The sequence below is a fragment of the Aspergillus mulundensis genome (genome assembly GCF_003369625.1).
Source record: "Aspergillus mulundensis strain DSM 5745 chromosome Unknown scaffold_11, whole genome shotgun sequence".
Lineage (NCBI taxonomy): Eukaryota > Fungi > Ascomycota > Eurotiomycetes > Eurotiales > Aspergillaceae > Aspergillus > Aspergillus mulundensis.
The window spans coordinates 867,067-890,155 of NW_020797899.1; the positions used below are offsets into that span (position 1 = coordinate 867,067).

General features: G+C 51.7%; 8 protein-coding genes across 8 annotated transcripts; 4 read left to right on the plus strand and 4 right to left on the minus strand.

Annotated features, from left to right (window-relative positions):
- Positions 1-440: 440 nt before the first annotated feature.
- DSM5745_09179 (RNA helicase SLH1) lies at positions 441-6,479 on the minus strand (the record flags this gene model as incomplete). Its single annotated transcript, XM_026751195.1, has 1 exon — positions 441-6,479. One exon carries the CDS (start codon positions 6,477-6,479, stop codon positions 441-443), a length of 6,039 nt encoding a protein of 2,012 aa, XP_026600281.1.
- Positions 6,480-7,338: 859 nt separating this feature from the next.
- DSM5745_09180 (uncharacterized protein) lies at positions 7,339-9,081 on the minus strand (the record flags this gene model as incomplete). Its single annotated transcript, XM_026751196.1, has 2 exons — positions 7,339-8,211; positions 8,263-9,081. The coding sequence occupies 2 exons, from the start codon at positions 9,079-9,081 to the stop codon at positions 7,339-7,341; spliced, it is 1,692 nt and encodes a 563-aa protein (XP_026600282.1).
- Positions 9,082-11,269: 2,188 nt separating this feature from the next.
- On the plus strand, positions 11,270-11,754 carry pfy1 (profilin; the record flags this gene model as incomplete). The annotated part of the gene is made up of 3 exons (XM_026751197.1): positions 11,270-11,350; positions 11,429-11,563; positions 11,623-11,754. The coding sequence occupies 3 exons, from the start codon at positions 11,270-11,272 to the stop codon at positions 11,752-11,754; spliced, it is 348 nt and encodes a 115-aa protein (XP_026600283.1).
- A 2,363-nt stretch (positions 11,755-14,117) lies between these two features.
- On the minus strand, positions 14,118-14,678 carry DSM5745_09182 (uncharacterized protein; the record flags this gene model as incomplete). The annotated part of the gene is made up of 1 exon (XM_026751198.1): positions 14,118-14,678. The coding sequence occupies one exon, from the start codon at positions 14,676-14,678 to the stop codon at positions 14,118-14,120; it is 561 nt and encodes a 186-aa protein (XP_026600284.1).
- A 354-nt stretch (positions 14,679-15,032) lies between these two features.
- On the plus strand, positions 15,033-15,456 carry DSM5745_09183 (DASH complex subunit DAD4; the record flags this gene model as incomplete). Its single annotated transcript, XM_026751199.1, has 4 exons — positions 15,033-15,035; positions 15,095-15,151; positions 15,200-15,244; positions 15,295-15,456. 4 exons carry the CDS (start codon positions 15,033-15,035, stop codon positions 15,454-15,456), a joined length of 267 nt encoding a protein of 88 aa, XP_026600285.1.
- Positions 15,457-15,876: 420 nt separating this feature from the next.
- Positions 15,877-18,350, plus strand: DSM5745_09184 (actin-related protein ARP5; the record flags this gene model as incomplete). The annotated part of the gene is made up of 5 exons (XM_026751200.1): positions 15,877-16,072; positions 16,136-16,456; positions 16,503-17,443; positions 17,493-18,269; positions 18,318-18,350. The coding sequence occupies 5 exons, from the start codon at positions 15,877-15,879 to the stop codon at positions 18,348-18,350; spliced, it is 2,268 nt and encodes a 755-aa protein (XP_026600286.1).
- Positions 18,351-19,752: 1,402 nt separating this feature from the next.
- On the plus strand, positions 19,753-20,453 carry DSM5745_09185 (uncharacterized protein; the record flags this gene model as incomplete). Its single annotated transcript, XM_026751201.1, has 4 exons — positions 19,753-19,896; positions 19,950-20,053; positions 20,114-20,236; positions 20,297-20,453. 4 exons carry the CDS (start codon positions 19,753-19,755, stop codon positions 20,451-20,453), a joined length of 528 nt encoding a protein of 175 aa, XP_026600287.1.
- A 1,072-nt stretch (positions 20,454-21,525) lies between these two features.
- DSM5745_09186 (putative MFS glucose transporter) lies at positions 21,526-23,055 on the minus strand (the record flags this gene model as incomplete). Its single annotated transcript, XM_026751202.1, has 2 exons — positions 21,526-22,890; positions 22,957-23,055. 2 exons carry the CDS (start codon positions 23,053-23,055, stop codon positions 21,526-21,528), a joined length of 1,464 nt encoding a protein of 487 aa, XP_026600288.1.
- Between the last annotated feature and the right edge of the window lie 34 nt (positions 23,056-23,089).

Here is a 23,089-nt window from a genome sequence, read left to right on the forward strand (position 1 = left end):
GCGAGATGAGCTGAGTGCGACAAACGGCACTTGTATATGTCCCTCCCATTCCGTACGACGGGCGACCCAATAAACGAAGTGTCACGACGTCCACAGTCAGTGTACAGAACTTGTCCCGTTGCCAATTGATTCATGTAGACAGATGGTCGATTCAGCGTCCCAACAGGTCATGAATCTGTAATCAGGTGGCCAGGCAAGGTGAGAAAGAAGAACTCAGAGAAATGGACCAAGCAATCTGAGTTTTTTTTAAGGTAAATGAACTGGCCTATTGCCGATCTTGTTTATATGCTTCCGTGGTCCATACTAGAAAACCTGTCAATAATAAGGCATACGCATTGGAATTCCCATGAGCAGGGGTTACAGCCCCAGTTAAATAACAGACAACGCAGCAGATCACCCCAGACCAAAAGACCAAACTCGTCTTCAAACCGAACAAGCGATCACTCCTTCACAGGAACACTCGACTCAGGCACAACTTGTCTGCCCTTCCCCTTCCCACTACCACCAGCCTCAGCGACAACCTCGACGCCAGAAACCACCCATTCCATCCCCGGATACGAATCGCTCATGACCCTGACATTGACACGGTCTGGAACCGGGAGACCACGGGGGAACTTGACGGTTGAATTCGTCGACACGGGACCGTGCCCGTGTCCTCGGCCCTTTCCGCTATGGTTGCCTCTGCTCGATCCTTTCCCGCTATTGCTGTGATTGTTATTACCAGTAGGCCACGAAACACGCTTAAGCGCCACCAGGTCTCCGTCCTGACCATCAGATTTCGCGGCACAAACGAGCAAGAAGAAACCCTCTGTTTGCGGCTTAGGGAATCGCGGCGCGTAGATGCGAAACTCTGAGTTATTGGGGCGGTTATTGCGCGTTAGGGAGACTGTTATGCCGCGCTCGGAGGATCGTGGGACGGACACTGCGAGTCGCGGGAGATGGCTCACTGCCTTGGTAAACTGAGATTGCGAGGGACCTGGGAGGTGAAGTTTACCCGGAAGCGATGTGATTGCTCCGTGGGGTAGGGAAGTCAGGGCGGTTAGGGTTGGCGGGAGAGGGCTCTTGTTGTCAGTGTCACTAGATGGGTTGACGCCTGGGAGGATGGAGAGTGGGTGGTCGGTTGGCCACCGGGCGGATTTAATGCTCTGCAGAAGAGTAATAAACGTGCGGCATGCAGCTGTGTATCCCAGCTCCGCCATTGCATCGATCGAGGCCTGGATGATACGGATGCTCTGGTCGAGGACGGATGTTTGATCTCCAACATAATCAGAGATGGGAAGATCGATGCGAGACATGTAGGCCTGAAGGAGGAGGAAGGCCTTGACGTGGGGGTCCCACATGGGTAGGTCGCCCATTGGGTCGACGGAGAGGGGCAGGTTCCGTGAGAGCTCGGCGTTGATGAGGTCTTCGTTGTGGCGGACGGGAAGTTCGTCGAACTCGGTGGCGGAGCACATCCAGCTGAGGACGTCGTGGAAAGTCGGTGACGGCTTCGCGTGCGAGAGAAGGTACCGGATCGTCTTGTGCGCGAGGTAGTAGTAGCTCATAATCTTGCCAAAAGGGGTTGCGTCGACCTCGCCGGTTGCCGAGTCGAAGATTATGCAGTTGGATTCCGACAGCTCGCCGAGGGACTTGTCGACCAAGTCGATCATGAAGTCTTGCGCCAATGTCTGAGCTTCGAGAGAGTTGTGCTGATCTGCTGAAATCTCCAGGCCGTAGTAGGACGGATTCTTGTGCAGACGCCGGAAGAAGAACGTCCAGGTGAGATAGTCTAGAGCATCTTGTTTGGTGGTAATAGTTCCCGCGGATACTTCGGCGCCCAAGTGGTTATCAAGGACTTTGTGAAGCGTAGACTCAACAGGGAAACCGGTATGCAAAAAGTGCTTGTAGAACGCCTTCTTCGAGTCCTGTGTGAAGATGCGCGCAATGCCGGACGAATCGAACTGAGGACGGCCAGCACGACCCAGCATCTGTAGAACATCCGTCAGATCCATGTCTTTGTAACCCTCTGTTTTGGCGTCGAAGAACTGCGTTCCTTTGACGACAACAAGATGGGCAGGAAGATTGACACCCCACGCAAGAGTGCTGGTGGCTACAAGGATCTGGATCTTGTTGTTGGCAAAGAGCTCCTCCGCCAGTTGCCTATCGGATTCTACCAAACCAGCATGATGCAGGCCGATGCCAAAGGACAGCGCCTCCCTCAGAGCATCATCCTTTACCCGTTCAAGGTTCAACTGCAGGTCATCTTCTGACATGCGAACAAAACGACGAGGGTTGTCCTCCATTCCGCAAAAGTTGATCAGATCTTTGGCAGTCAGTCGCGTCTGCCTACGAGAGGCGACAAAGACAATCACAGGCTTCTCGGGCGAGTGGTTCTTGATGGCCAAGAAAGTAGGTCGGTTCATCGACTGCATGAGAGGGCAGAAGCCTCGCTGCTCGGGGAACCCGTCGATAAATATCTCGAGAGGAACAGGTCGAACGGAGTGCCGGAAATTGTACAGCCCTTCCTTGACCCCCAGCCAGTTTGCAAGATCCGAGGCATTTGCACAGGCCGTCGACATGCCCATTAAACGGACCGACCCCTTTGACTGTGAGGCAATATAGTTCATTCGAGACACGATGATCTCGAGAATAGGCCCACGGTCACCGCCAAGCAGATGAATCTCGTCAATGATGACCAAGCTCACCTTGCGGACATAATCTCTGGTCTGCCAGCTACGGGAGATACCGTCCCACTTTTCCGGCGTGGTGATGATGATGTCTGCATCTCGGATTGTGCGCGTGTCAGGCGTGTTGTCTCCAGTCAGCTCAACCAGTTTCAGGCCCATGGGTGCTGTGACTCGTCTCCCCCAGTCCATTACACGCTCGCGAACAAGCGCTTTCATGGGCGCAATGTACACAACTTTGGAGCCCGGACGCTCCCTAAAAGCCCACCACATAGCCAGCTCTGCAGCCACTGTCTTTCCACTACCGGTCGGCGATCCAAGAAGCACATTCGCCGCGGTGTGATATAGAACGTGGAAAAGCTGAGTTTGCATCGGGTTGAAGTACTGGAAACGCTGCCCATACAGCTCTTCAAGGATGGGATTATTCAAAGCAGATATGGGAAGTGGCTGCAAATCGAGAAGATCTGTATACACGCTCTCCGTATCCGGACGGATCAAGTGCTGGAATGATATCGGCGTAACAGTCTCTGCTCCCAACCAACGATCTGATATCGCTCGAACATAGATTTGGCTCGGCAACGGATCGGAAAGAGGAATGGTAAAGTTTAGTTCGTGGTCATCGTAGAGTTTCTTTCGACTGAGAATGAAGTACTCATGATGGTAGATTTCAGAAGTTTCTGAGTTCTCGACCCAGACCCAGTAAGACTCAGACGCGCCGTGGTGTCGATCGTTCCATGTGAACTCGGGATAAAGCATCAGGCGCACGCGTAGAACATCACGGTTCAGCGGTGCAATCTCAGCCTCGACACTTAGCGTTGGGAAGTTATCCAGCAACTTCGCCAATGTTTTGCCCATTTTGTTGTTATGGACAAGTTGGCCAAGTTCCGCGGTCTCCATATCCCTCATCGACTCAACGGATGATGACGGCAGCCTCTCTTCCAGGTTCCTCAAAATCGGCTGCGGCAGGTCGAACTGGCGGAATGGGTGGTCGAATGGCCACATCTGCTTCTCGATAGACTTACACATAGAGAGAAGTACCTGGCATTGATAACCCCAGCGTCGGTTCAATGCAATCATGAACAGAGCGCGACAGATACGAGCTGCATTTTGCGCTACATACCCGGTGTCCGAGACCAAGGCGAAGTCTTCAATTTTGGCCCGAGAAATGTAAGACTGAAGCAGGATATTGGTCTTTGCTTGTGCAGAGTCATTCCCACCTTCCACTTCAGTCTGGGTTGCCTCGTCGCGAAGTCTAGTGAGTTCCTTCGACTCACTTTCGCGGGATTGGATATTATCAAATTCACCACTCATACTAATCATTCGCAAGACGTCTGCCTCGCCAGACCGGGGCCGCATCAGCTCGTTGAATATCTCAATACTTGTCTGGAGTACGTAGTATTGACTTGCAATACGTCCAACATCCTTAGCTCGGAGCTCCTCAGTCGTCTCGTTGTAGATAATCATCTGGCTCTTTTGCAAAACAAGCGCAGCCTGAATGATGAGCTGGCGACGCCTTAGGACCAGCCCAGGGTCGTCTATCATTTCAGTGTAATCGATGCCATAGTTCCGGGGCTCACGCTTCATGCGCACGAATAGATAGGAATAACCCAGCCACTGCACTGCTTCTGAAATCGACGTCACTGTTCCTAGGGAAATCTCAGCGTTCAGATTATCCACCAATCGGCTCGAGAAGCGAGATTCGATCGGTTGCTGCGAAGTTACTGCAGACAGGTAGTGGTTCAATTTATCGTGAGTCGTGCAAATGAAACCGATACCTGTATCCTGGAATTGGGGACGACCAGCACGGCCAAAGATTTGCAAGACATCCAGGATGCCAAGGTCGACGAATTTACCCTCTTGTGGATTGTACAGCTGAGTTCCTTTGATGACGACCGCTGCGGCCGGAAGGTTAACACCCCAAGCAAGCGTGGCTGTACAGCAGAGAACCTTGATCAGCCCCTCAGAAAACATACGCTCCATGAGGTTTCGGTCACTCCGGCTCATTCCGGCATGATGCGTGCCAAACCCGCTTGAGAACAGGTCACGGAGTTCGCGAGCACGAGCATGTTTCATATCTCGAAGCGCGTTGGAATAATTTTCATGTTCATGGCAACTAAAGAGCGCCTCGCAGCCATCCTGGACTGCCATCTGCTTGAGCATGCGCGCTGTCAGCACCGTGTCTTTGCGCGAGTGAACAAACACCATGACCTGGTGTCCTCGCTCAAGCATGGCCCGAACTTTCTCAAATGCTACAGTATCAATATTATCGCGAGATTGCTTGGAGCCCGGCTTCCCCTTGACACCAATAAAATGCTGCTCAAGAGGCACTGGTCGGAATGAAGAATCGAAGAAAAACAATCCAGCCATTTTATTGACCTTCAGGAAATCGGCGACGTCAATATAGTTTGGCAGGGTCGCCGATAGACCGACGATACGAATGAGCGACTGGGTACTTTCCACCTGTCGCTGGGTACGAGCCACCAATGACTCGATGACCGCACCACGCTCATCATGAAGCATATGGACTTCGTCAATGATCAACAAGCGGACCTTTTGCACGAGCTCCGTGTCTCCGGTACTCTTTCGCGTCACCACATCCCATTTTTCAGGGGTGGTGACTATGATCTGGGTTTCCACAATCTCCCGCTTCGTCAACTGCATGTCACCAGTCAGCTCACGAACTTTGACTCCGAGCCACGCAAGGCGTTTCCCGAGTTTCTCGGTGACTTCGGCCGCGAGGGCCTTCATGGGAGCCACGTAGACGATCTTGAAATCGTCCACTAGAACAGAAAACTCGGTTGCATCGGGCTGCTCAGCAGGATTTGGGATTGTGTTCTTCCCAATAGCATTGAGGATTGTCAGCATAGCAGCGTCGGTTTTACCCGCACCAGTCGGTGCGCAAATCAGCATGTTCTCACTAGTCTTGTAGGCGACATCGTACAGTAAACTCTGCATTCGATTCAATGTCTTGTAGCCCTTGAAGGTACCCCGGCAAAGGCCATCCATAGACGAGATCGGAACTAGTTTCTGTTGCTGTGCAATGGTCCCGACCCTCGCAGCTGGGACTTCGACCTCCGTATATTTTGGCTCGTCAATCTGCCTACTACCCACTGGCAATCCGTAGCTTTTTCCATTCAAGGCGAGCGTATTCCTCGAGTCGTGCGTTTTGAAGACATGCGGGTACTTAGGTCCCTGTCGGGTCTGCTCGGGCATCAATACTGCGTTTTTATGTTCAAGGTCTTGCCGCCGGAGTGCCTGCTCTCTCTCAGCCCTTGTCTGCAATCGTCCAGACGCCAACCCATCCGTCTGGGCCTGGGTTTTCCTCGGACCAGCATCTAGGCTCCCTAGTATTTCCTTCCGGTGTGCGATCAACTCGATAACGAAATCCAGGTCGTCAAATCCCACGATTTCGGCTAGGGACATCTGTAGCTCGTCATCGCCACTGTCGGTAGCTAGTGCGGCTATGATTTGCTGCGCTATTTCGCTCGAGTCCATCCCAGGTTGCTGTGAAGCGAGAACCTGGGATCTCTCCTTCAGCCACGTCTGATCGTATTGCTCGGAGGCGGGAGGGGAGGGGAGATCATCGATTTCATAGAGTCCTTCGCTCGCCGACTCATCGTCAGAGCTGATCAGGTCCCAGACATCGTCGACGGTTCCAGCGGAAGAGGAGTGCTCGTCTAGGTCGAGGTCGAGATCGCTGCCGTATGCGAGCTGGGTGTTGGCGGGGTCTTTGGTAAGGTTTAAATCTGCGATGGCTTGGCGCATGGCAGCTAGCTGAGCCAGCCACTGTGACTCGATGGATCCTGTTTCGTTCATCTTGAGGCTTGACGACGTAGTCCAAAGCAAATCTGAGAATCTGTTGAAGGGGAAATCAGGGAGAAAGGATGCGAGCAGGTGAGGGGATAAAGAGGAAACAAAGAAGAGCTGGAGCAGTCGGGGAAATCCTCGGCCCCACCGGACTGCAGTGAATGATGACTGTTGACTTAACAGAGCAGACTGATCCACAGGAGTTATAAACTGGTCATGGACCTCGCAGTTGCTTGTTCATTTTTATAATGGGTCATATAACTCAATGCCGAAGATATACTTTAAAAACTCGTTCTCCAGCCAGCTGCGGTCAGTAATGGCTCAAGAACTCAAAAAACTGAGCATAAAAAAACAGTATATATTTCTGGCCGAACTGTAGTCGCCAAGTATAGCTGCATAAGGCAGCATTTGATGGTAATTATGATATGACAATTGAGAGTCAGGATGTTGATCATACCGAGTCACTCCATGTCTTTAGTTGCTGAATCTGTGTGCCAAGCAAGGGTATGTTTGACTAGGTGGTCACCCATAAGGAATGCGATATTTCCCCATGGACGTTAAAATGTTTGAACAAAGCGAGTAGCAAAAGAGCCAACGCGAGACATGGGGCAGTAAGCAGGTATATGCTGAGAGAACCAAAAAGCTAGGGTTCAATTAAAAAGATTCATGCTCGCTACGCTGCGCTGTAAGCCGAAGAAACCTAACTACATCAACCCAAAAAACCGAAAGCAAAGAAGACTGTCATACTAAACCTGCTCAAATCACAAGGGGTATGAAACAATAATTGTATCCACGCTAAGCCAGACAGAATAAACCCAAAGCCGATCCAGACCCTCATAAAAGACAGAAAACCAGTGTGTAGACAAACCTACACTGTCTCGATACGCACATCTTGGGAAAGACCGGGCCGATGACCGTAAGCTGGGCCAGTAACCATGGGCGTCTTAGCTTGTCTCACAACAAGCCTCTCATTGCTCGAGTTTAGCTGAGGAGCCCTCGTTCTGACGGGGACCAGAACCTGCCCTTTGCCCTTTGAAACAGAGACGGAGCGCGCGATGGAGACTTCGATGGTTGGTAATGGTGCTCCATTGTGGCCAGCTCGGGATGTTGTTCGTGGTGGAGGAAAGGTGGGTACTGTCGTGGTTATGGCTTCGGTTTGACCCCTGGCCGGAGATGCTATGCTCAGTGGTGAGAGGATGGGCGAGGATGCCGATGTCGCCGTCGGTGTGTATGGGTATGTTTCTACTGAGCTGAAGCTATTCGAGTCTGAGCGTGAGTGAAGCTCTCGCGTGTTGATGGTGAGGTTTTTGGCCTTCATCGGGAAATCGGAGGGTGGCACTGTTATTGCCACCGGCGCAGGACTGTGGCGTGATACGCTCCAGAAAGGCTCCTTCATGCCGGCATATGTGCGGACCGGTTCGACTTTGTGGATGAGAAGTGGTTCGTCATCAGAGCCTATCGAGGTTGCAGAGAGAAAGGATGTGACGGAGGCCTGGGGACGGTGGGATGATAGGGCTTTTGGACGACTGTCCAGTGAGAGCTTGTTCGGCTCGGGGAGTGTCTCCTGAGATTTGGTTTGAGAAGACGTCAATGCTTGTGACTGATTTGAGACCCGTGATAAGTTTTGTGTCCCGAGAACCTTTGCAGCCTTGCTGGCTGGCATCGTTGGAAAGAGGTTGAAACTAGGGGATATTGCCGGGGAAGTGGCTCGTCGCCGTGGTGGACCCAAAGGAGATGGTGACTGTGACGTATGAGCAGAAGTGAGACTCAAAGTTGAACGACCACTACTCACCTCTTTGCCAGGAATGGTCAGATTATCCAGTGTCTTGCTTCGCCTAGCCAACAGTGAAGGCCGTTCGTTGTTTAGAAGGCCACCAAACATGACGCTATACCTTTCCATTTCAACCTGAGGGATCTCGACCTGAAGGAAAGATCCAGGATTCGGCTTGGACGCTTGTTGGTGGGCTGTAGCTTCGTTCTCCGAGGCAAGACACGGCCACACTTCTGTATTCTCAATCGGCGCGGTCCTGGTACCTGCTCTCCGTCGAGACTTGTAGTCTACCGAATGCGTAGACTCCTGCACCGGCCCCTCATTCGTAGCGTGGATCTGGTAAAACGGCTTAGTGGCATTAGGGGCGACTGCGTTCTTTGCCCTGAACAGGCCCCCAATCTTTTTCCATTTGCTCGGCTTCCGTTGCAGTGGCGATTTGGGCCGTTCGTCCTCAGGTGGTGTGGGTGGTGGCATTCGTTGTACTTGGGGTGCAATGTTATGTTGTTCCAACAAACGAGGGCTACCCAGGGCAATACCAATCATAGACTCATCCACTCCAAGGTGCGTGTCCGACGTCGTAGCTTCGATTGGTGGGCTGGTGACCCGGAAATCAAACTCGCGAGCCTGGGGTTCTGGGTTTTCTCCGAAATCACGGCCCCTGGACACCGCAGGATGCTGTCCGACTTTAACGACTTGATGTATTGGACGGCTGTAACTGATACCAGGCTGGATTTCCCGAGTGTCGTTCCTAGGCAGGGCATCTGTATATTCCAGAAGCGGCTGGGAAATGCCCGGCGCTTGAGGTGGCGAGCGCGATTTCACAAGTACTCCTCTGGCCATTCTCAATAGACGTGGTTCATATAAAGTAGAGCAAGATTCGATTAAAAGCGTTGGTTGTATGAAGAACTGAAGTAAAATAAATATACAAGGAATGGACAGCCTTCCAGAAGGCCGAGTGCGAATCAGGAATCAAAGAAGCGAAATATAAAGTCGTTAATGAGAGGAGGATGCGGCGGGCCATGATATTAAAAAGGCCCATGAGCCCTTATTTAGCTGAATCCCCCGTGTCCGCGACAAAGTGTCGGGGGGTTGGTGGGCCAAAGTCTCACATCGAAGATCCGGACGAGACATCTGAGAGTGATTAGCGCAGGGTCGACAGGGAGTGACCAGACAACAGGAGTCATGCATATAGCGGACCTATGAGCCGAATGAAATTAGCCGATCCAGTCATTGTTGCCTACGCCAGCACCATCAGGTGCCGCACGACCTGCTTATATCGGAGCGCAGATAATATGAGCGTTGTGGTTGCGCGAAGGTTAAATTATCATGACGGCAAGGCACTCGGCGCAAAATGACCTGATTCATTATTGGTTTCATCTTACTCTGAAACCGGGCCCACTCGGCCAATTAAAGACTAATCACGCCAGATTCCGATAAAGATAATCAAACGAGCTGAGAGGATGCCAGATGGAATAGCAAGATAAGGGCCGGTTTGATCGGTGGAACTGGAACTGCGAGCAAGTCGAATCTCGTGTGCCCAGGTGTTCGATGGACCATGGCCGATGCAGTGTTCGTGCAACGGTGGACCGCTGGGAGCTTGGTATCACTGTATCAAGAGTAAGATGGATCTTCATAAGATCTAGACTATCACAAGGATCTGATGCTTTCTACCGTCGTCGGCGGAGCGATCGCCATGTGCGACAAGATCAATTATCTTCCGAAGGTCAGTAACTAGACATTGCTGGCAGCATGGGTGGTGGCCTTCTTACCTACTGTATGATGCGAATACTCTCAACAGCCTTGACTGCTGGTCAACCCTATCTGGAAGGCGACGGGGTGGCGCTCTCTTGAAGCCTATACAACGGAGTTTGATAGATGCTGGCATTTCCACAAGCTGTCCTGAGTGGTAACATAAGTTGGGCCTGCAAGCAAGTTGGCGATGCAGGGACGATCCCAAAATGGCCTAGTGCTATAGCTGGAGATGATCGGCACCTGACACAAGAACACGTGCCGTGCCGTTAGGTACGGAGTAGTACACTGCAGAGCGTTGCAGAGTACATATTTTGTATGAAAACGTAGTATGTTGAGGAACTATACGTTTCCGGCCAGGAAAGCTTGGGTATGCATCTTGTCCGGAAGCTCAACTGAGCAGGGAGGCTAAATTAGGGCTACAAATACTTAGATCTTGGATAGCTGGGAGGACCCGTTGAATCCGTCAAGACCCATCGTTTCAGAGGAGGTTCGAAGCGAGTTTTGGCTTTGAAGATGGAGACCCTGCGCAGCGGCCCTGACTCGGCTGTCTTGCTGTTGCGGATGCTCTTCGGCTCACGCTCCTGGCGGCGGTGAGACTCAACTCTCGAGGCCGAGTCGTTGATCTTCGGGAACCATTCGTAGCATGTCGAGACTGCCCAGTAGTATGCCGTCTGTAGGAAACCAAGACGTTGCGAAAGGCATTTGATCAACACTACCTGCTCAGAACACACATTCAGGTCGTGATCGTATGTCAGTTACAACTTCAAGATGAGCGCTTGATCCGAGAGCGAATGGCGGGGCAGCTCTTGGTTGCCTCAGCGCTCAGGCACTGGGCTAGGTAACCCCACCCCCCACCCTACCTCACCTTCTTTCTGCTTCCCACCGCCAACTCTCTTCTTCTCCCTATCACAACAAATAATAATCCCAACAGCTCTATCGCTGGTCGATCTCTTTCCATTCCTCTGACACCTCTCACTGTCCCTTCTTTGCAGTCGTTGCTGTCCGTCTCCGAACGACCTCTTCTCCACCGTTTCCCCTTTTGCGTTCCGCCGCCTCTTCCAACCGTTACCATGGGTGCTCACTCTGCTGTCTGGCAACGTACTGTTTACCCTGTTCCTGGATATCTTTCATTATTGAGATGCGTTAGCTGACCTTTGCCTGCCTCTAGAATATGTCGATTCTAGGTACCGTACCTCCGTCATTACCCCGCCTCAACCAACATTGGAAACCCCCGCGTCCTCCGCATCGATTCTGACCCAAGAATTCTCACAGTATCATGGGAACCGGCCAATTTGACAAAGCCGCCATCTTGAGCTACGACTTCTCCAGCGTTGAGGCCCACTCTCCTGGCTTCACGGTACGCAAACTATCTGCCCCGGCCAGCCTTCTGCTTTCTTCCCGTCGTCCTGACCATGACCGCTGACGGCGAGCACAGATCTCCCCCCAGGAAGTCCAAGCTATTGGCTCTGCCTTCGGTGACAGCACCTGGGCCATGCAGAACGGTGTCACAATCGGCGGAGAGAAGTTCCTTGCTATCAAGGCCGACGAGCAGAGTGTTTACGGCAAGAAGGTATATTCTATCCAAAGCACGACTATCTGCTCGATACTGATCCCCTCGTTCTATTATAGGGCAAGGAGGGCGTTATCATCGTAAGGACGCCTTCCTGCATCTTGGTCGGCCACCACTCCGAGGCCACCCAGACTACCAACGCCGCCGCTGCCATCGAGAAGGTTGGCGACTACCTCCGCGGCGGTAAATGAGCATGACGACGTGGCATTCGGGCGTGGTTCAGACAGACAATATGCTTGCCTAATGTAAATCATGATGGGGTGCTTTCTTATGTCTTTTACTTACTCTTCATCTCCAGCATCAGACGCGTAAATATGTGTAATATGTACTCCTATAGTACAAAATGGATCCTCGGGGATACCACTTGCCTTTTACCTTCTTTAGCGCTTACGATTCTGTCAGGTAGAGGTAGACGCGCCATATTATTGGATAGGCACCGTCTTCATTTTCACCTGCGTTGGGATAATTTTTCCAAACTCTAGGCTCCCATGATATGCTATGATGTTTCCCGTATTCGTTCAACTTCTAGTACTCGGGAGTGGTCCTGGTATCGTTGTATTCTCATAAAATTAAGTGGTGCACGAGCCAGTACACCATGGTCATTATAGACATAATAATACGTCGTCATAGTAATATAGACATTATCGAAGGACATCATCCTGCCCTCCAAATCTTCGTAAGTAGGTGCCACTGAAATCCCCTTCCCCCGCACTTCCCTCCGCCCCTCTTAACCGCCTTCAGCCTGATGCAAACAACAAATGCGAATCAATCACCAGCATACTAAACCGGCAACTCCGCATTCCTCCTCCCCCCAGCCAGCGTCTCCAAGACTCGCTGAATAACCGGCCCCACAACGGGTATATTCGCGGCAAACTGGCCGATTGTGACGAGGAAGTCCCCAAAGAGAATGAAGAGGCCGTACAGCTCAATCAGGAAGCCTGTTAGCGGCCACCGGAAGAGGATTAGCATGATACCGAGCGTGAATGCGGCGGTGCCTTTGAGCTTTTGGCGGCGGGAGAAGAAGGCGATTGTTTTTTCGAGGCCGATTATGAGCGTTAGGCCGATTAGGAAGAGGATCTGAACGTGGGTTGTTTGTTAGATGCTGAGGGATGGGCTTGGTGTCGCTGGACGTACGTTTCCCATGGCGAGTCTGGCGAAGCGAATTGGTTAGTGAGGGCTAGAGTATTGCCTGGGCAGTGTATACGTACAATGAGCGATCAAAGAACATTAGTACTCCTCCGAAAAGAAATAATCCTCCTATGTCGCGTGACTGTTAGCATCTGGGTTGGGCTGCGCAGGATGAATATGGCGCGGCGCATGCGAAAATAGGGCTGGACGTACCGCCGGAGCAGAATATGACACCAATTTCTGTTCAATTGAGGCACTCGTTAACACTGACATGTCCGTAGACGACGACGGCTTTGGAGGGCCGCTTGGCGACACCGGGCTTGTTCTTACTTTGGTTGTCTGTCATCCATACCGACGGCATCTCGGCGTTGCGTATGTATGTCGATGTAAGTAATAGATGGGGTTCTAGTGCGACGTTGCGACGACTTGTAGAAAGGAGGTCAGGGCGCGCGACGAAGGTGGTTCTAGGAGCACACGAGGTCTGGTTTTGTTTGGAAGGTTAGCAAGTGGCTGATAAGGAGTCGGCGCTGGGGCTTGAGCGGAGGTTTCTGTGGTGAATGGATGCCACTTACTCGAAGAGCAAAAGGCCGTTAGGACAGTCGTATAGTCGTAGGTGCTTGTATGAGGACACGTCGTCTTGAAGCTCGCGGCGAGTCTGCCAAAATTTCGGGAGTGCTGGTCAACAACCACCGCGATCGCGACCAATCATTCATAAATTCTGCCGGGATTGTGTCTTGGCGACTGGCAGCTAGGGTGCACTCAGAAGGCGGTCTGCAGATCCTATATACGCACAACGACCGACTCCGAGCGGGAAAGCTCTTCATCTCCGTTATTCGTCCTACACCCAAGTTCAACGGTATCACCAGCTACAATGATGAAAGCAAATGATGCGAGAATCATACGATTTATCGACACTGGAAGAACCTCCGATACAATATCACCATAATTCTAACTTTGGACTTGGGACGTTGACGAAGCCAGATTAGATGCGACAACTAATTACGCACATCATGGCGTGAGATTCGCGAATCCTCTCGAATGCTAGTCTATCAAGACGGGCTTCTCTTTTCTTTCAATCCCACCTGGCTAGCTTTGCTAGCCCATACGCCGCGGCAACAGCATCTTCGGGTGCTGTAACTGACGTTCCGTTCGTGGAGCGTCGGTATGAGTCGAGTGCTTCGAGCACAAGGCGAAGATCAACCGTATAATATACAAGATCACGAATAAGCCGGAGCGCTTTCTTGAGCCTGTCTCGAAAGGGGCATGGTGGGTGGAAGAGCTTGACTGTGTTGGTCGTACATATCCGTTGGAGTAGCTTCTATAGTAGCAAGATTAGATAGGCAGTAATGACACTGAATCCAACGGACTTCTTACTCTGATTAGTAGATTATCCTTTGATGGAATGTGTTTCAAGTCAGCCAGGACCTTATTTCAGCACGACATGGGCAGCCCTAAGTTCGAGATAACTCTCTGGCACACCCTGTCCCAAGGTTCTGACCACGCCGAAGACTTCCTTGTCATGATATCGTAGCCGCGTCTTCGGATCGGTATAGGAAGCCGGCAACCCAGTAATGTCGCAGTACGGCCGTTGCTGCGACGGGTGTAGCGAAGGAGCGGATTCGATGTTCGTATAAGTCACGGACGGCCCCGAAGAAAAGGCAGCGCGTGCATTCTTCTCCAGCACAAGCGTCTGGAGGTTCTGGGCGGCCTGGGCAATGTTTGCTGTTCGCTGGTTACCCTCGGCAGGTGTTTGGCTCCCATCTGTACTGGCGGTGGCTCCAGGGGTCGTTGCACCGGAGTTTGCTTGCGTAGCAAGCGACGAAGCCTCTTTTCTTGAGCTGTCGGAGAGAAGCTGCTTGACGTTCTTGTTTCGGCGTTGCGATGGTCTCCATGTGTGGCTTCGGAAGGGGCGTGGAACAGTCGCAATGTCGAGACGGTCAAGGAGTTTCTGATGAGCTTCGCTCTCGGCAGCCGTCGGAGGAGCCATGTTGAGGCAACCGGTGAGTTTGGGGAGGGAGGTAATGAGAATGCGATATGACAAGCCGATGGGGTTGTGAACTGAGGGTGTCTGAAGGAGACCGGGGAGAGTTCGGCCTTGGCGCGATTGACGAAGAATGGACCGTCAATGACTGCAGAATCCTTCACAGCAATTGTTGATTGAGACAGACAAGAGCTATAATTCAGGAAGACAGTGAATCGTTTTCTTGAGGAATAAAATGAAGACGCAGGCCAGTTACAGATAGGTATCCCCGAGAGTCACGTGGCTGTTCCGTTGTTAGATGAACGACGACAACAAAACATGGGTTTCTTTCCAGCAACAACAACGAATTGACCCGCAACAATGGTAAGCGTGTAACAGCATACATATGCCCGCTTCTTGTATGCAAATCTGATATTTACCAGGAAAACCCCCACGAGCAACAGCAAACCCTTCTCCTCTCTCGAATTATCGAGAACGTAGTATGTTCCCCCGGTATGACAGATCTGGTTGTTCTGATACCCATCCAGCAAAAACTGAATGAAGCTGTCATGGAAATGAACCAACGGCTACAGGTACGGTTACCTAGTCCTGTATGTCCTGTCCACTAACGCATTTCATCCAGGCGGCCAATATCCAGACAATGGACGTTGAGCTGGTGGCACAGATGTTCAAAAACTACCAGTCAAATGTTCTATTCCACTTGGAAGGTATGCTTCAGATCTTGGATGGTGAGGCTATTTGGCTAACTTGGATAGCCACGGAGAACTTGCAGGAGCCGTCGTGAATAGAGCTTGAAGGATTTCTCCCCAGCTTTTGATGTTAATGAGTAAACATGATACCACTGAGTTTTGCCTATGAATAATCGAAATCAATGACCTATGCATTCAAGTCGCGTAGCCACAAGGAACATATTCTAAAACTGCTGCAATATAGTTCGTAGAGTTCGAGCCGGGGTACCTAGTGACCGGGCTTGGCGATACAAACACCGGCGGTGGCTAGACTTTCCACCGCGCCGAAGCTGGGGTTCCGCCCATCTTCTTATTGTGACCAACCACTTCCCACGCTTCGCCAATCTGTATCTCGCGCGCGAAAGTCGTTTCGATCTCAGCTCGTCCAGGTCAACGCCCCGCTGTATGCGACAGGCAGCGATGCGGTGATTCTTCCCTCGAAGCTCCTGAGACCTCCGTGACCTACGCCGCACACGATGGCGATCACATCAGTGCAGTCCGTCCTTCCTGCTCGATCCTCAATCAATTCATCTGAGCAGGGTGCTGTGAAGCCTCCCCCCAAGATCTTCGACGCCCACGAGCGTCCTTTTAAAGGCTATCAACCCCCGCAGCCCGACGGTTACCAAAAGAGCAAATCGAGGCCTGATACGAGCGCAATTGTCATTGATAATGGTAAGGGGATCTCATTCGGCCATATCTAGCTCAGGCGACAACTAATAATCTATGACAAATTAGGCTCTCACCTCGTCAAAGCAGGATGGTCATTTGACAAGAATCCTCGTTTCATACTCCCCCCTGTGATGAGCCGGTATCGAGACCGGAAACTCAACAAGGCTTGCCAATTCATTGGGCATGATGCCTACATCGATGCGACAACCCGCGGCCAACTCCGCTACGCCTTTGATCCCGGTTCTAGTGTAGTGGGAAACTGGGACGTGATGGAAGGGGTGTTGGATTACCTGTTCATCAAACTGGGTGTCGACGGGGCCAACGGAGGCGTTGACAGACCCATCGTAATGACGGAGCCTGTTGCGAATCCCAACTACCCCAGAAAGAGTAAGAAGAACGCACGCGACGTGAAGGCCGGCGCTGATGTTATTAGTGATGAACGAAATTCTGTTCGAGTGTTACTCTGCTCCATCGGTCGCCTACGGAATCGACTCGCTGTTTTCCTACCGGTATAATCGCGGAACGGACGGTCTTATCATTTCCTCCTCGCACACATCGACGCATGTCATTCCGGTTCTCAACTCTAAAGCCGTGCTCTCGAACTGTTCGCGCCTGAATTTCGGTGGCATGCATGCCTCGGAGTACCTGCTAAAGCTTATGCGACTCAAATACCCAACGTTTCCGGGAAAGATGACGGAGCATCAGATGGAAGATTTAGTGCACAGCCACTGTTATGTATCGAAAGATTACGACCGGGAATTGACCGGGTACTTGGACTGGACCGGGTTGGAAGACAGAGATCATGTTATTCAATACCCATTCACAGAGCACATTGTGCCAGAGAAAACCGAGGAGGAGCTTGCGAGGATTGCAGAGAGGAAAAAAGAGAGCGGACGACGGCTGCAAGAACAGGCTGCCAAGATGCGCCTTGAAAAGTTGATGAAAAAGGAGCAAGAATTGGAGTACTATAAGGACTTACAGCGCGGTCTCCAGTCAGAGACGAAGAAAGAGAAGACGCGTATCCTCGACGCCGAAGATCTGAAGGATGAAGCCCACTTGGAACGTTTGGTCCGGGATCTCGAGCGCTCAATAAAGAGGTCGAGAAACAAGGACCTCGGAAACGAAGAACAGGAAGAAGCGCCGGAGGAGATGTCGTTTCCATTACTGGATGTACCGGACGAAGAATTAGATGAGGCTGGACTGAAAGAGAAGCGCCATCAACGTCTTATGAAGTCCAACGTCGACGCGCGACAACGTGCTAAGGAAGAGAAAGAGCGAGAACAAGCGCGGCGGGATGAAGAAATACGGCTTGATCGTGAGAAGCGCGAAAATGACCCTGAGGGCTGGGTGTCTGAACGAAGAGCACAACGCCAGGTAGGGCTCCTGCGTTTTAGAATACAAGACAAAACTAACAAACTCTCAGAACCTCCTCCAAAGAATCAAGGAACGCGACCGCATGAAGGCTGATCTCGGCAATCGCAAGTCATTAGCCAGCCAAATGCGCATGAAGACTCTCGCGAACCTCGCAGCTGATGGTCCCAAGAAGCGACGAAGAGGAGGAGATGATGATGACTTTGGTGCTAACGACGAAGACTGGGGTGTCTATCGAACTGTGGCCACCGGCGAACAAAGCGACGATGAAGAGGAAGAGGACCTGGGCGGGATGCTCGACAACGTGGAAAAGGAGCTGCTCGAATACGATCCGGAGTTTACAGAAAACCACACTCTGGCTGCTCAATCTGACTGGACAAAGAGTCTGATCCATGTGTTTTTGCGCGGTCCGTGGCCATTCGATGCAGAGAGCCAGCGTGAGGCCCACCAAATACACCTTAACGTGGAACGAATCCGAGTACCGGAAGTGGCCTTCAAGCCTTCCATTGCCGGCATTGACCAGGCGGGAATAGTCGAGATAGCCGCGAACATCGTCAATCAGCGTTTCTCGAATCCGGAGGAGCAGTCAAGATTACTGCGCGATGTCTTCTTAACTGGCGGTAACACCCTTTTCCAGAATTTTGACGAACGGTTTCGCAACGACTTCCGGGCGGTCCTCCCTCTGGAAGCACAGTTGGCCGTCCGTCGCGCCTCGGATCCCATCTTAGACGCTTGGAAAGGAGCAGCACAATGGGCTTCTGGATCAGGGCTGGCCAAGTCATCCATTACACGCGAGGAGTACCTGGAAAAGGGCAGTGAATATCTTAAGGTACGTCATTCCTATGGATTCCTTCCAATATTCTAACATGATGAACAGGAACACGATTTGGGCAACGTTACGTCCTGGTAAGGAGAAGGCAGGCAGCACAGGCGTAGCTCGGAGTCGGGCGTCAGGTCAAGTTGTTTAATTAGACGAGGATATACTACCATATGATCATCTGCATTTCATCTGCGTTTGCAGTGACTACAACTGAGACCAAATATTTCACTTTTGGAGGTAGACCTGCCTAGCACAAAGTGTTGTAGTGTGCAGCACAATAGCCCTGCCTTGGTTCTGCGCTGAGCAAGGAGACTGCAGTCCAGAAATGGACAAAGAAACCACTCGAACCTTCATTACCTAAAGAGAAGGAGATCTTTCCAATCCTACTCCATAATGTCGTCTCTATCGGCCTGTAGGTGTGAACCCAGGATCATTTCTCCGGTCCCGTGGAATTGATGAGGCCTTTCCCACTTCCGTCCACCCTTGCTGCCCATCCTGCCCATCATCCATCCGTCATGAAATCCATCCGTCTGACTACCGAACTTGTCTCGATGTGAAGATGTTTACATCCTTCAGTATAATTGACGTCACTGGGCTCGACTGCTTCAGCCTTGTGGGCCAAATCCAGTCTTCGACCCTGTCTCTGATTCTCTGAGGAGGGGAAGAGCGGTGACCGATGTACGACCACTGCGAGTATGCGACTGCTGCGACGGTGATCAGAGCCACCGATCCAATGGTCGGCTGTTGCGTGGTGTCGGCTCGGTTCAGTCGGATCGCATCTTCCAATCTGGCCTGTCAACGACAGGTATGCCGTGGTTCCGCTGGATCCGGCAGTCATGCAACCTCTCAGAGCTGGACCTGCTCGCTCATGAAGATTCAGGTCACACAACCACACCATCAAGACTTGTCTCTGCTCGCGATACGTCAATCACTTCCGTCAATCACTTCTCTGCATTCCGCTGCCCCGGGTCCCTAGTGGTCGATCGCATGTCTTGTGTCTATGTACGCTGACATCTCTACTCGGTTTCCTGCAATGACGCAGAAATGAGCTGGAGCTTTCCCCCCCCCATCCGCATACAGCAGTTATCCTCAGCGGGAGCTCCCTGCCAACTTAGCTTCGACGAACGTGAGATAAACTTAAAAGCGAGATCATGTGTCTGGTGGACCGTGGAATAATGGCAGCCCTGCCCAACGTGGGTCTCCAGCACCTGGCTGGCATGGCTCCCGGCACGATGTCGATCGAGCATCCTGACGCAAACCCTAAGCTGGAACTGGCCTGAAGCTGGCCCGTGGCCTGACCGCGACTGGACGACCTAGATGCAATGATCCTTGTTTTTTCTGCTTCCTGGCAACTATAAAGCTCTGTTCTGGCCACCCGGTCGAGGTGTGCCGCACATTTTACTTTGTTTCCATCCATCCTCTGCGCATTCTACCGAGCATTCTGAACTCTACGGGCAAGCTTTCAGTCCAATTCAACTTTTAAACAACCAGCATGCCTCGTCAAGCTCTTGCTCGGCCGGTGATGCTCTTAGTTCGGGCCCTCCAATGGGCGAGCGCTGTCATCGTGATGGGAATAACGTCCTACTTCATCAGCAAGGGCCCGCGTGGCCAGCATATCATCTACCAGGAAGTCATTGTGCGTGTAGCTTTCATTCAATCGTGCTGCGCAGTACTAACCGTACAATGCAGGCTGTTGCCTCGGTTGTCTTCTTCCTTCCGGCTTTCCTCTCTCCATTCATGCCCAACATGCTGAGCCGATTTGTCTTCGGTATCGACGTCATCTTCTCGTACCTGTACGTCCGACCCTGCTCAGTTGAAGATGAGCATAAAGCTAACATACCATCTCAAACCAGCTGGCTCACGGCCTTCATCTTCGCCGCTCAAGACTACAACTGGCACAACTGCTTCCTCAACGCACCTCCCGGTCGAGGCTGCAGCAGAAAGAAGGCCAACGAGACTTTCATCTTCCTGGCATTGTATGTTCCATACTCATTACAACTTGAGTGCGTGTTCATCGCAGCTAATAATCTCCTTAGCATCTTAACTTTCTTCGGCATGCTTCTCGAACTCTACTCCCTCTGGTCCTACCGCCGTGAACACGCCACTCCGGTCGTAGAGAAGCATCCCCCCGGCACCACCACCGGCACCGGCGCCGCTCCTCCCCACGATGGACCTGTCACGACCGTTCCTTAAATCCGCGCGGCACAACCCGAATGCCCCTAATTCGCCGACCCTAGCGACGACGGCTTCTGCCCTGGCGCTGTTAATCGAATCGTCGAGTACAAGGTGCAGTGTATACATACCTACCCACCTAATTACTGGTCATACTGTCGCTTGAGGTATGCAGTTTGCGGAGCAGGAGACTAATGACACGAGTTTGGATGTGAGCGCGAGCGCGAGCGTTGGGTTACATTGATATGATATCCGCCTGCTTGTGATGATCTGTCTGTATGAGGATGGAGTTCTTGGTCTTCTATACCTAATTATCCCTTACGGTCATTTTGTTTGATATACCATTTGCCAGTATCAATTCGCAGTTTATATCCACTGCTACTAGTAACTAATGTATTTATTTCCCTGATGCTACGCCTCACACGTTATTCTGCCTACGCCCGGCGACTCCTTCGTTGAGACAATCCCTAAGGCTAAAGTGAATGAAAATAAAAAAAAATAAATTGTGGGTTTGACCACCATATGATTTGTGCAATATTTACATGAAGGAGGTGTCTCGAGGACCGAACTTGCTTGCTTTTCTAATTCAGTGCTTGTGGACATGTCCAAGCTAAACTTTAGCATTGACAATTAAACAGTAGAATAATTCATGATGAACTAGTCAGTTTTGAGCGTATCAGGATAACCACTGAGACCGACTCCTGAGGGTAGGACTCTATGGATAGAGTGCTGCACAATGATCATCGCATCTAATTTCCGTGCATGTTATGTTAAGTAAGGTTGAGCTGTGGTGACGGCCGGTCTACCAATTATCATAATATGGCGTTGAGTTAGGGCTACCAATCTAGATGGCAGATATGTTATGCTATATACAGTGGTTCACTATGGCCCTGTCGCGCATATCGCCAAGATACCTTTCGTTATAGGTTTAAATCGCATCTACCTCGAGACTGTGTTGGGCTCGCTGGAATCTTATTCTGTTCCCCCATCCATACCGAGGCATCAATCGAACCCGTTGAGGAACAAAACGCCAACTACAACGAACATCCACAGGTCTCAGCTCACTCAGCTGCATCCAAGATAGAGGAGAGGGCTAATCCCTCCTCCTCTGATCCTCTCTACCCCAGACCTCATCCGCATTCTTCTTGCCCTTAGTCTCCGGAACACGGAGGTAAATGAATACAGCAAAAATACCTGACATTGCCGCAAACAGCCAGTATATCTTCCCGCGTCCACCCAGGGCATCATTCAGCATTGGGAAGAATTGGGCCACAACAAAGGTCGAGATCCAGTTGGCTGCAAGGGCCCAGCTCTGAGTGGCGCCCACGGATTCAGGGCCGACCAGCTCGGAGGCCATGATGAAGGGCACGGGTCCCACGCCGACCGCGAAGGAAGCGACGAAGAGCAAAACAGAAACTGCGGAAAGGGCTTTTATGTTGAAGTAGATGCCCAGAGCTAGAAGGATAGATGTGGTGCCCATTCCGATGATGCTAGACAGGAGGCATGTCTTCCGGCCGATTTTGTCCGGGAGTGGGGAGCAAACGAGGGTCATTACGAGGTTTATTGCCGAGATTAGAACGGAGAGGAGCGCTGCGGTTGTGGGGAGGATACTCTGGAGCAGTGAAACGCTGTACATGATGATGCTGTTGATTCCGGTAAACTGCTGGGCTATCATAATTCCGACGACAGCGACGATTGCTGGGCGGTATTCGGGGTCCGTGATTACTCGTGCCATCGTGACTGGGGGTTGCTTTGGGGGCAGGTTGCTGGATGGGGGTGAGAGCAGTGACTGTTGCTCACCAGCATCATCGTCGGATCTTGTGGAGCTTCCCATGCCTTCTAGTTCGCTATGGATATCTGCATCTCTGCCGCGTATCTGCTGGAGGACCCTTCTGGCTAGATCGTGCTTCTGTCGGTCAGCGAGCCAGGCAGGGCTCTCGGGGACGAAGACGAGACCGAGGAGTTCCAAAGCTCCGATAATACCGGCGATTGCGAGTATAAACCTCCACATACTGTCCCTGCTAAGGAAGTAGCCCAGTGTCTGCGTGAGGAGGATGCCAACACAGGTCATGACCTGAGTAAAAGCACCAAAGAACCCCTTTGCAGTGGGCGGAGCAACTTCGGATACGAAAATAGGACCTACGACAATAGCTGCTCCGGACCCGACGCCGGACAATAATCTACCAAGGCCTAGTATCGGGATGCTGGGCGCAAGAGTTTCGGCCACCGGCCCAAGGATGAAGAATATAGTCGTTGCCCGTAAAGCAAACAAACGTCCATGCTTTGTTGACACGGGCCCTGCTAACAGGGCTCCCAGAAGGCCACCAAGAGTGTATATCGACGATACCAGGCCGAACTGCGAGGAGTTCATGGGGATGCATTGCGGTAGGCCGTTGGCGGAGGAATGAATGCTCTTCCGTTCGCAGGTAATGACAGCCTGAGGTGCATTAAGCTCGGCCTGTTGTATTGAATTGTTAGTGATGAAACCATAGAGAGCCACTTCCCAGGGACTCAAGGTACCTACCAGATGATACCCGAACTGGAGGGGACCCAATGTGGTGATAAACACCAGGTATATGAGGTACGGAGTGACCTTGGAATGGGTCATGTGACCGGACGCCATGGTGAGATTGAAAGTATTGCCCACGAGATTTCAG